General features: G+C 48.7%; 1 protein-coding gene across 1 annotated transcript in view; it reads right to left on the bottom strand.

The window, feature by feature from the left end:
- Nucleotides 1-4629: 4629 nt before the first annotated feature.
- LOC140398724 (rho guanine nucleotide exchange factor 12-like) overlaps nt 4630-12928 on the bottom strand; it is a 111449-nt gene continuing 103150 nt past the window's right edge. Inside the window, exon 8 of the mRNA XM_072487739.1 lies at nt 4630-4779. Coding sequence (XP_072343840.1) covers nt 4630-4779 — 150 coding nt within the window. The remainder of the gene's footprint in view (nt 4780-12928) is intronic.

Here is a 12928-nt window from a genome sequence, read left to right as displayed (position 1 = left end):
TCCAAGGATCTACTTCCCTCTGTTCCCCGCCCGTTCATATATCTGTCCAGATGCATCTTAAATGATGCTATCGTGCCCGCCTCTACCACCTCCGCTGGCAAAGCGTTCCAGGCACCCACCACCCTCTGCGTAAAAAGCTTTCCACGCACATCTCCCTTAAACTTTCCCCCCTCTCACCTTGAAATCATGACCCCTTGTAATTGACACCCCCACTCTTGGAAAAAGCTTGTTGCTATCCACCCTGGCCATACCTCTCATAATTTTGTAGTCCTCAATCAGGTCCCCCCTCAACCTCTGTCTTTCCAATGAAAACAATCCTAATCTACTCAACATTTCTTCATAGCGAGCACCCTCCATACCAGGCAACATCCTGGTGAACCTCCTCTGCACCCTCTCTAAAGCATCCACATCCTTCTGGTAATGTGGCGACCAGAACTGCACGCAGTATTCCAAATGTGGCCTAACCAAAGTCCTATACAACTGTAACATGACCTGCCGACTCTTGTACTCAATACACTGTCCGGTGAAGGCAAGCATGCTGTATGCCTTCTTGACCACTCTATCAACCTGCGTTGCCACCTTCAGGGTACAATGGACCTGAACTCCCAGATCTCTCTGTACATCAGTTTTCCCCAGGACTCTTCCATTGACCGTATATTCCGCTCTTGAATTAGATCTTCCAAAATGCATCACCTCGCATTTGCCTGGATTGAACTCCATCTGCCATTTCTCTGCCCAACTCTCCAATCTATTTATATTTTGCTGTATTCTCTGACAGTCCTCCTCGCTATCTGCAACTCCACCAATCTTAGTATCATCTGCAAACTTGCTAATCAGACCACCTATACCTTCGTCCAGATCATTTATGCATATCACAAACAACAGTGGTCCCAGCACGAATCCCTGTGGAACACCACGAGTCACCTTTCTCCATTTTGAGACATTCCCTTCTATGTCTCCTGACTCTCTGGGCGCGATTCTCTGCTCCCGCGCCATTTCAGAGAATCGCCTGGGTCGCAAGATTTTCCTGCGACGCCGGTCCGACGCCCTCCCGCGATTCACGGAAGCGGCCAGATCGGCACAATCTCGTTTTGCGCGTTGCGGTCCAGTGAATCGCCCGAGACAGCCAAAATGGCGATTCTCCAGTACCCCCGCGATTCTCAGTGCCGGATGGACCGAGCGGCCTGCCCAAAATGGCGGGTTCCCCCTGGCGCCGTCCACACCTGGTCACTGCCGGCGGGAACAGCACGGGAACGCTGGGGGGGGCGGCCAGCAAGGGGGGAGGCCTCAAATGGGGTCTCGCCCGCGATCGGTGCCCACCGATCGTCGAGCCGGCCTCTCTGAAGGGGGACCACCTTTCTTCCGCAGCCCCGCAAGATCCATCGGACATCTTCTTGCGGGGCGGACTCGGGGAGGACGGCAACCACGCATGCGCGGGTGACGCCAGTTATGCGGCGCCGGCTGCGTAGTGTATGCGGCGCCGCCTTTACCCTAGTCCATTTTCGGGCCCTGAATCGGTCGGGATAGGGGCTGTTTCGCGCCGTTGTGAACCTCGACGGTGTTCACGACGGCACGAACACTCTGTCTCCATTTCAGAGAATCGCGCCCTCTGTCTCCTGTTGCCCAGCCAGTTCTTTATCCATCTAGCTAGTACACCCTGAACCCCATACGACTTCACTTTTTCCATCAACCTGCCATGGGAAACTTTATCAAACGCCTTACTGAAGTCCATGTATATGACATCTACAGCCCTTCCCTCATCAATTAACTTTGTCACGTCCTCAAAGAATTCTATTCGGTTTGTAAGACATGACCTTCCCTGCACAAAACCATGCTGCCTATCACTGATAAGTCTATTTTCTTCCAAATGTGAATAGATCCTCTCCCTCAGTATTTCTCCAACAGTTTGCCTACCACTGACAACAAGCTCACAGGTCTATAATTCCCTGGATTATCCCTGCTACCCTTCTTAAACAAAGGGACAACATTAGCAATTCTCCAGTCCTCCGGGACCTCACCCGTGCTCAAGGATGCTGCAAAGATATTGTACATTGGCGAGACCATGCAGACGCTGCGGCAACGAATGAACGGACATCGCGCGACAATCACCAGGCAGGACTGTTCCCTTCCAGTCGGGGAACACTTCAGCAGTCAAGGGCATTCAGCCTCTGATCTCCGGGTAAGCGTTCTCCAAGGCGGCCTTCAGGATGCGCGACAACGCAGAATCGCCGAGCAGAAACTTATAGGCAAGTTCCGCACACGAGTGCGGCCTCAACCTGGACCTGGGATTCATGTCGCATTACATTCATCCCCCACCATCTGGCCTGTGAAATCCTACCAACTGTCCTGGCTTGACACAATTCATACCTCTTTAACCTGGGGTTACCCCATCTCTGGATCTGTAAAGATTTAATCACCTACTAATGCTCGTATTCCAAGCATTGTCTGGCATCTTTGAATCTGTCTATATATATGTTTCTGGAACAGACCTCTTCATTCACCTGAGGAGGAGCAGCGCTCCGAAAGCGAGTGGCATCGAAACAAACCTGTTGGACTTTAACCTGGTGTTGTAAGACTTCTTACTGTGCAAAGATATCTGTTAAGGCCCCAGCTATTTCGTCCCTCGCTTGCCTCAGCAACCTGGGATAGATCCCATCCGGACCTGGGGACTTGTCCACCTTAATGCCTTTTAGAATACCCAAAACTTCCCCCTTCCTTATGCCGACTTGACCTAGAGTATTTAAACATCCATCCCTAGCCTCAACATCCGTCAAGATAGATAGTTTTTTGAAGAATAAAGGGATTAAGTGTTATGGTGATCGGGCCGGAAAGTGGAGCTGAGTCCACAAAAGATCCGCCATGATCTCATTGAATGGTGGAGCAGGCTCGAGGGGCCAGATGGCCTACTCCTGCTCCTAGTTCTTATGTACTTATGTCCCTCTCCTTGGTGAATACCGATGCAAAGTACTCATGAAGAATCTCACCCATTTCCTCTGACTCCATGCATAAATTCCCTCTTTTGTCTTTGAGTGGGCCAATCCTTTCTCTAGTTACCCTCTGGCTCCTTATACTAAAAGGCTTTGGGATTTTCCTTCACCCTGTTAGCCAAAGATATTTCATGACCCCTTTTAGCCCTCTTTATTGCGTGTTTGAGTTTTGTCCTACTTTCCCGATATTCCTCCAAAGCTTCATCAGTTTTAAGTCGCCTAGATCTTATGTATGCTTCCTTTTTCATCTTAGCTAGTCTCACAATTCCACCCGTCATCCATGGTTCCCTAATCTTGCCATTTCTATCCCTCATTTTCACAGGGATATGTCTGTCCTGCACTCTAATCAACCTTTCCTTAAAAGACTCCCACATTTCAAATGTGGATTTACCCTTAAAGAGCTGCTCCCAATCCACACTCCCTAGCACCTGCTGAATTTTGTTGTACTTGGCCTTTCCCCAATTTAGCACTCTTCCTTTAGGACCACTCTCGTCTTTGTCCATGAGTATTCTAAAACTTATGGAATTGTGATCGCTATTCCCAAAGTAATCACCGACTGAAACTTCAACCACCTGGCCGGGATCATTCCCCAATACCAGGTCCAGTATGGCCCCTTCCCAAGTTGGACTATTTACTTCCTGCTCTAAAAAACTCTCCTGGATGCTCCTTACAAATTCTGCTCCATCTACGTCTCCAACACTACATGAGTCCCATTCAATGTTGGGGAAGTTAAAATCTCCCATCACGGCCACCCTATTTCTCCTACATTTTTATATAATCTGTCTACATATTTGTACCTCTACTTCACGCTCGCTTTTGGGAGGCCTGTAGTAAAGTCCCAACAATGTTACTGCACCCTTCCTAATTCTTAGCTCTACCCATATTGCCTCAGTGCTCGAATCCTCCATCGTGCCCTCCTTAATCACAGCTGTGATATCATCTCTGACCAGTAATGCACTCCTCCACCCCTATTACCTCCCTCTCTATCTCTCCTGAAGCATCTATACCCTGGGATATTTAATTGCCAGTCTTGCCCTTCCCTCAACCAAGTCTCAGTAATACCAATAACATCATATTCCCAGGTACTAATCCAAGCCCTAAGTTCATCTGCCTTACCTGCTACACTTCTCGCATTAAAACAAATGCACCTCAGACCCCCTGTCCCTTTGCGTTCATCATCTCTTCCCTGTCTACTCTTCCCCTTAGTCACATTGAGTTTATTATCTAGTACCTTACTGGCTTTAGTTGCTGCCTCTTTACTGACCTCTAACTTCCTAATCTGGTTCCCATCCCCCTGCCACATTAGTTTAAAACCTCCCCAACAGTGTTAGCAAAAGCACCCCCTAGGACATTGGTTCCAGTCCTGCCCAGGTGTAGACCATCCGATTTGTAATGGTCCCACCGCCCCCAGAACCGGTTCCAATGTCCCCCCAAGGAAAGGATGGGATAGAAAGCAATCACCATCCAAGGAAAGGATGGTAATTGCTTTCTGCACTATGAAGAAATAGATGTTTTCCAAAAGTTGTTGGAGGTTTGGCAAGTGTGAGTACAAAGTCAAAACCACTATGTTACCCACACTGCTACAATTCATCGAAGAAAACAGTTTTAGTAAGGGCACTGTCAGTAGACTGGCAAACCTTATTCAGTTGTATCTGGCTACGTAATCAACAGTTTTGTCACTACTTTCCAGAAAATTTTCAGATTTTGAAATAGAAGAGTTGGGTGAAAGATCCCCTGGAGTTTGAGATTCCAGAGTCAATAGTTTGGAGCTCACTGAACTTCTGCACCTCACCTGTGGCAGCACATTAAAAACATGGCACAACTCCATGGGGCTGTCAGCATTCTGGAGTAGCGTCTCCAAGGAGTATCACAAACATTTTGTGATACACCTTGTGATATTGGGGATGTGCCCCCAATTTGTTATGGGCCAGGGTTTAGAGAACCCCAAAGTGTATCATGGAGTTCACCTGACCCACAACTTTTAATAGATTGTGATATGGGGAGCACACGGCCCACTCTACAGGTGTGGTACAGCAGAAATGGAAAAGTAATTTTTAAAGCAAAACTGTTTATTCTATGAACTCAAGTTAACCTTTTTAAAACATACAGTGAACATCTTAGCAACCATCAATTCAAATACAACCCCCAAAGAATACAAGATGAAGTAAACCTTTAAGCTTTCCTTTTAACATCCATAAGACTTAAAACACCGTTTACCAGAAGCACATCAGGTTAAAGTCAATACTGTTATTAGTTTTAAATCTTCCAGGATCGATTTACAGTCTTTAGATTAGAGAGAGAGATTCATACACCTTCTGGCTGTGACTGCAGTTATCCAGCTCTGAAAACGAAACTAAAACACACCCTGCAACAAACAGCCTAAAACGAAATTAAAAAGCTGACAGACAGCCCAGCTCCACCCACCCTCTGACATCACTGCGGTAATAAACACCCATTTCTTAAAGGTACTCTCACTACAGATATTTATATACACACCCATTTATAAACACCCATTTCTTAAAGGCACTCTCACATGACACCTCCCCCGAAGAAAAAAAAACCCATCAACTTCAAGATGGTTTCATTTTTACCTTTTCACCATTCTTTAAGAAATGCACACAGTAAATATACTTTTTCGTTTCAAAAAACACCGCAAATAGGTATAATAATATAGTCCATTTTTTTTTCGTTCTCCATCCTCCAACTGAAATCCGTCTTGATTGATAGTCTCTTTGAACAAGAAGGTCTCTGCATGATCCGTCCATTTCTCTACAACTCGGCATTTCTCTTTAAAGTCAGATACTTTAGTTCAATCGAATCACAGAGTCCCTTGCAATTCTCCAACACAGGAGCATTGGTTATCACAGCTTTCAGGCTGTCAAATGCCTGTTGAAAGTCCACTGTCCACTGAAATTTTTGACGTTTCTTCAGCAAGTCCATCAGTGGAGCAACAACGCTACTAAAACTTTTCACAAATGTTCGATCAAATCCACTCATGCCAAGAAATCGCATTATTTCCCTTTGTCTTGAGGGCATCGGAAACTCCTCAAGGAAAGTGACTTGGGCTTTTCCAAATTCACTTTTGGCTAGGTTTATCACCAAACCCACCTCCTGAAGTTGATCGAATAATTCCATCAGATGTTTTAAATGTTCTTTCCATGTTTGGCTGAAAATTACCAGATCGTCGATATACCGCACAATTGGGTAATCCTGAAACAAATTTGTTAGTTAACCGTTGAAATGTGGCTGGGGCATTTTTCATGCCAAATGGCATAACCTAGAATTGGTATATACCATCTGGAGTCACAAAAGCTGAAATCTCCTTCTTTCGGATAAAGGTACCTGCCAGTAACCTTTAAGTAAATCCAGTTTAGAAATAAAAGCTGACTGTCCCACTTTCTCAATGCAATCCTCCAAATGTGGGATAGGGTAAGAGTCCGTTCTTGTAACTGCATTAACCTTTCTATAGTCCACACACAACCATTGGGTACCGTCCGGTTTTGGTACCATCACTATGGGTGAGCTCCATTGGCTGCAACCCACTTCAATTATGCCATTTTTAAGCAGACTCTCAATCTCTTTGCTAACCTGTGTCAATTTTAAAGGGTTAAGTCTATATGGATGTTGTTTGATTGGAACAGCATTTCCCACATCTACATCATGTGTAGCCATTTTAGTACTTCCCAATTTATCTCTACAAACTTGCCCACGTGATATCAATAACTCTTTCAGGTCAGTCCGTTTTTCCTCTGGAAGGTAACTCAACAATTTATCCTAATTTTTAAGAACATCCTCATTTTCCAATTTAATTTGAGGTGTGTCAAATTCACAGTCATCTGGATTTGGTTCGTCACTTTGAGTTAGAATCATTAAAACCTCCTTTTTCTCTTCCCTTTCAAAGTACCTTTTAAGCATATTCACATGACACACTCAGTGAGTCTTCCTTCTATCTGGTGTTTTTACCACATAATTCACCTCACTTAATTTCATTTCAATCTGATAAGTTCCACAAAACCTAGCTTTTAAAGGTTCACCTACCGCTGGTAACAACACTAAAACTTTATCCCCACTGGCAAAATTACGAACTTTGGATTTCTTGTCCGCGACCTGTTTCATCACATTTTGTGCAACTTTCAAATGTTGTCTAGCCAATTCACCTGCTCTATTTAATCGTTCCCTAAAATTTGGCACGCAATCCAATAGTGTAATTTCCGATTTCTCACTCACCAATGTTTCCTTAATCAATTTAAGTGGTCCTCTTACCTCATGACCAAAAATTAGTTCAAAAGGACTAAATTTGGTAGACGCATTAGATGCATCCCGAATTGCAAACAGTATGAATGGAATTCCTTTATCCCAATCCTCTGGATAATCTTGACAATAAGCCCTCAACATTGTCTTTAATGTCTGATGCCACCTTTCTAACGCTCCCTGCGATTCTGGATGGTACGCAGTTGATTTAAATTGTTTTATTCCTAAGATATCCATAACTTCTTTGAATGATCTCGAGGTAAAATTTGATCCGATTGTATTTCTGTGAGTAGTCCTATCTAGTAAAGAATTTAAGTAATTCCTCCACAATCTTTTTAGCTGTAATATTACGTACTGGAATGGCCTCTGGAAACCTAGTAGACACATCCATTATAGTCAAAAGATATTGATTCCCACTTTTCGTTTTCGGAAGCGGTCCTACGCAATCAATTAGGACCTTTGTAAAAGGTTCCTCAAATGCTGGAATGGGTATTAAGGGTGCTGGTTTTATCACTGCTTGCGATTTTCCTATCACTTGACATGTGTTACAGGATTGACAAAATTTAATTACATCTTTATGTAGTCCAGGCCAATAAAAATGTTTTAGGATTTTAGCTTGAGTTTTCCTTATTCCCAAATGACCTCCCACTGGTACCTCATGTGCAACTCGCAACACCTCCTTTCTATACCCTACCAGCAATACTACTTGATGAACTTCTGCCCACTTTTCATCCGCCTGCATATGTACAGGTCTCCATTTTCTCATCAAGACAGGTCCACAGGTCACTGAAAGGGGCAACACAGGTGGAGAAGGTAGTCAAGAAGGCATACGGCATGCTTGCCTTCATTGGCCGGGACATTGAGTATAAGAATTGGCAAGTCATGTTGCAGCTGTATAGAACCTTAGTTAGGCCACACTTGGAGTATAGTGTTCAATTCTGGTCGCCACACCACCAGAAGGATGTGGAGGCTTTAGAGAGGTTGCAGAAGAGATTTACCAGAATGTTGCCTGGTATGGAGGGCATTAGCTATGAGGAGCAGTTGAAAAAACTCGGTTTGTTCTCACTAGAACGACGGAGGTTGAGGGGCGACCTGATAGAGGTCTACAAAATTATGAGGGGCATAGACAGAGTGGATAGTCAGAGGCTTTTCCCCAGGGTAGAGGGGTCAATTACTAGGGGGCATAGGTTTAAGGTGCGAGGGGCAAGGTTTAGAGTAGATGTACGAGGCAAGCTTTTTACACAGAGGGTAGTGGGTGCCTGGAACTCGCTACCGGAGGAGGTGGTGGAAGCAGGGACGATAGTGACATTTAAGGGGCATCTTGACAAATACATGAATAGGATGGGAATAGAGGGATACGAACCCAGGAGGTGTAGAAGATTGTAGTTTAGTCGGGCAGCATGGTCGGCACGGGCTTGCAGGGCCGAAGGGCCTGTTCCTGTGCTGTACTTTTCTTTGTTCTTTGTTCTTTGACATCACTTTTACGGTAATAACACTCTGGTATACACTCAGATTCCTCTTCCGTGTAAGCTTTCTGATACATCCGTTTTATTTCTATATCTTTTTGTTGTAACTCTGCCAATTTTCCTGAACTAAAAATATCCACCTCATCCTCCACCTGTTCTTGTTCTTTTTCAACATCCGATCAAAAATCGTTTCTGATAATTGCGCTTCAACTTCATCTTGACTCTTTGATTTCTCCTCTTGTCTTAACCTGTGACTTTGCGACCTTGTTACTACACAATCCGGAAAATCCCAGATATTCGTCCTTCAACCCTTCAGTTGTCTGATTTTCCACTGGCTTATCAACCACCGTAGGCATCACTCCCACTCTTACCCTGTTTTACCACATCAGCCTTCCCAGTGCTTTTCTTCAACCACCAACACTGTGACTTTACATGGCCTAGTTTATTACAGTGAAAACATTTGAAACTTTTCATGTCTCTACCACTCTCCTGGATTTCCTTTTTAATCTGAGGTACACTCTCCTTATTATCTCCCATCAGATCACCTTTACCTTTACCACTTGAGTATTTCACATGTCCCCAGTTTCTATCACTCACAGGCTGAAACTGATGTCGGAAACCACACTTTGATTTATGAACTAATTCATAATCATCTGCCATTTCTGCTGCTAACCTCGCAGTTTTAACCCTCTGTTCTTCCACATGAGTTCTCACTACATCAGGAATTGAATTTTTAAACTCCTCCAAAAGTATAATTTCTCTGAGAGCTTCATACGTTTGGTCTATTTTTCAAAGCCGTTATCCACCTATCAAAATTACTCTGTTTGATCCTTTCAAACTCCATGTATGTTTGACCAAATTCTTTCCTTAAATTTCTACACCTTTGGCTGTAGGCTTCAGGCACTAGTTCATATGCACCTAAGATGGATTTTTTTTCACCACCTCATACGACTCAGGATACCTCCTCTGATAGTGATGCAAACACTTCACTAGCCCTACCTACCAGTTTGTTTGAATCAGTAATACCCACATGTCCTGTGGCCATTTCATTTGTTTAGCCACCTTCTCAAATGAAATGAAAAAGGCTTCTACCTCCTTCTCGTCAAATCTTGGCAATGCTTGGACATATTTAAATAGATCCCCACCAAGCCTTCGACTATGATGCTCTTTCTCACTATCCTCATCACTGTCATCCAACTGTATGTTTCCCTTTACGTCTGCCAATTTTAACTGACTGTCATGTTTCATGGCCATTTTCTGAAGTTCAAACTCTCTCTCTTTATCTTTTTCCCTGATCTGTATCTCCCTTTCTCTTCCTCTCTATCTCCTTCGTATTCAAGCTGCTTTAAATCTTTCACATGGTCCATTTGTTTAATTTGCAACTGAATTTTTGCCATTTCCAATGAGTCAGACTGTATCTTAGGCAACGTTAAATGCTTAGCCACCGCCATAATTACCTAATCTTTTCGCATTTTGTCAGGTACTGTTAACTGCAATGTTTTTGCCAAATCTAACAGTCTGCTTTTAGTCTCTGTCCGTAAGGTACTGCGTGTGACCATCTCCACCCCCAAAAACTTCTGAGCCTCTGAAAGAGCCATTGTCCATAACACACACCCCACTTAAACTGAAATACCACACCTGAAAAACAACCACAATATGCTCACCCCTCACTGTCTTTAGTTCACTAAGCCAATCCAATAGATAGACTTTTATCCCCCTTGAGCCCCCCAATTTGTTATGGGCCAGGGTTTAGAGAACCCCAAAGTGTATCATGGAGTTCACTTGACCCACAACTTTTACTAGATTGTGGTACGGGGAGCACACGGCCCACTCTACAGGTGTGGTACAGCAGAAATGGAAAAGTATTTTTTAAAGCAAAACAATGTTTATTCTATGAACTCAAGTTAACCTTTTTAAAACATACAGTGAACATCTTAGCAACCATTAATTCAAATACAACCCCCAAAGAATACAAGGGGGGGGAGGGGGGAGGGGAGGGGAGGGGGGGAGGGGGGGGAGAGGGGAAGAGGGGGGAAGAGGGGGGAAAGGGGGGAAGAGAGGGGGGAAGAGAGGGGGGGAAAGGGGGGGAAGAGGGGGAGAAGGGGGGGAAGAGGGGGGAAGAAGAGGGGGGAAGAGGGGGGGAAAGAGTGGGGAAAGAGGGGGGAAAGAGGGGGGAAAGAGGGGGGAAAGAGGGGGAGGGGGAAGAGGGTGAGGGGGAAGAGGGGGGAAGAGGGGGGGAAAGAGGGGGTGGGGGGGAAGAGGGGGGGGGAAAGAAGGGGGGGAAGAGGGGGAGGGGGAAGAGGGGGGTGGGGAAGAGGGGGGTGGGGAAGAGGGGGGTGGGGAAGAGGGGGGTGGGGAAGAGGGGGGGAAGAGGGGGGGAAGAGGGGTGGGGGGAAGAGGGGGGGAAAGAGGGGAGGGAAAGAGGGGGGTGGGGGGAAAGAGGGGGGGGAAAGAGGGGGGAAGAGGGGGAGGGGGGAAGAGGGGGGGAAGAGGGGTGGGGGGAAGAGGGGGGAGAAAGGGGGGGAGAAAGAGCGGGGGAGAAAGAGGGGGGAGAGGGGGGAAAGAGGGGGGAGAGGGGGGGAAGAGGGGGTGGGGAAAGGGGAAGAGGGAGAAAGAGGGTGGGGGAAAAGGGGGAGAAGGGGGGGAAGAGGGGGGGGAAGAGGGGGGAGGGAAGAGGGGGGCAGGGAAGAGGGGGCGGGGAAGAGGGGGGGAAGAGGGAGGGGGAAGGGGGGAAGAGAGGGGGGAAGGGGGGAGGAGGGGGAAGAGAGGGGGGAAGAGGGGGGAAGAGGGGGGGGAAGGGGGGAAGAGGGGGGGGAAAGAGTGGGAAGAGGGGGGGAAGAGGGGGAAGAGGGGGGAAGAGGGGGGAAGAGGGGGAGGAGGGGGAGGGGGGGAGGAGGGGGGAAGAGAGGGGGGAAGAGGGGGGGAAGGGGGGAAAGAGGGGGGAAAGAGGGGGGGACGAGGGGGAGGGGGAAGAGGGGGGGAAGAGGGGGGGAAGAGGAGGGGGGAGAAGAGGGGGGGAGAAGGGGGGGTAAGAAGGGGGGGGAAGAGGGGAAGAAGGGGGGAAAGAGGAGGGGGGAAGAGGGGGGGAAGAGGGGGGGAAAGAGGGGGGGGAAAGAGGGGGGGGAAGAGGGGGGGGGAAAGGGGGGGGGAAAGAGGGGGGAAAGAGGGGGGGAAAGAGGGGGGGGAAAGGGGGGGAAGAGGGGGGGGAAGAGGGGGGGGAAGAGGGGGGAGGGGGGGGAAAGAGGGGGGTGGGGGAAAGAGGGGGGAGGGGGGAAAGAGGGGGGAAAGAGGGGGAGAAGCGGGTGGTAAAGGGGGGGAAAGAGGGGGGGGAAAAGAGGGGGGGAAAGAGGGGGGGAAAAGAGGGGGGGGAAGAGGGGGGGAAGAGGGGGGGAAAGAGAGGGGGGGAAGAGGGGGGGAAAAAGGGGGGAAAGAGGGGGAGAAGGGGGGAAAGAGGGGCGGAAGAGGGGGGAAAGAGGGGGGGAAGAGGGGGGGAAGAGGGGGGAAGAGGGGGGGGAGAGGGAGGGGGGAAGAGGGGGGGAAGAGGGGGGAAGAGGGGGGGAAGAGGGGGGGAAGAGGGGGGGAAGGGGGGGAAAGAGGAGGGGTGAGAGGGGGGAAAGAGGGGGGGAGGGGGAAAGAGGGGGGGTGGGGGGAAAGAGGGGGGAGGGGGAAGGAGGGGGGGTGGGGGGCAAGACGGGGGTGGGGGGAAAGAGGGGGGTGGGGGGAAAGAGGGGGGTGGGGGGGGAAAGAGGGGGGTGGGGGAAAGAGGGGGGTGGGGGAAGGAAGGGGGGGGGGAAAGAGGGGGGGGGGGAAAGAGGGGGGAAGGGGGGGAGGGGGAAAGGGGGGGAGGGGGGAAGGGGGGAGGGGGGAAAGGGGGGGAAGAGGGGGGAAGGGGGGGAAAGAGGGGGGGGAAGAGGGGGGGAAGAGGGAGGGGGGGGAAGAGGGAGGGGGGGGAAGAGGAGGGGGGGGGAAGAGGAGGGGGGGGGAAGAGGAGGGGGGGGAAGAGGAGGGGGGGGAAGAGGGGGGGGGAAGAGAGGGGGGGGGGAAGAGAGGGGGGGGGAAGAGGGGGGGGGAAGAGGGGGGGGGAAGAGGGGGGGGGGGAAGAGGGGGGGGGGGGAAGAGGAGGGGGGGGGGAAGAGAGGGGGGGGGAAGAGGAGGGGGGGGAAGAGGAGGGAGGGGGGGAAAGAGGGGTGAAAGAGGAGGGGGGGAAAGAGGGGGGGGAGGGGG

This window comes from Scyliorhinus torazame, chromosome 21, assembly GCF_047496885.1.
Source record: "Scyliorhinus torazame isolate Kashiwa2021f chromosome 21, sScyTor2.1, whole genome shotgun sequence".
Classification (NCBI taxonomy): domain Eukaryota; kingdom Metazoa; phylum Chordata; class Chondrichthyes; order Carcharhiniformes; family Scyliorhinidae; genus Scyliorhinus; species Scyliorhinus torazame.
This window is presented reverse-complemented; position numbering and strand designations above follow the sequence as displayed.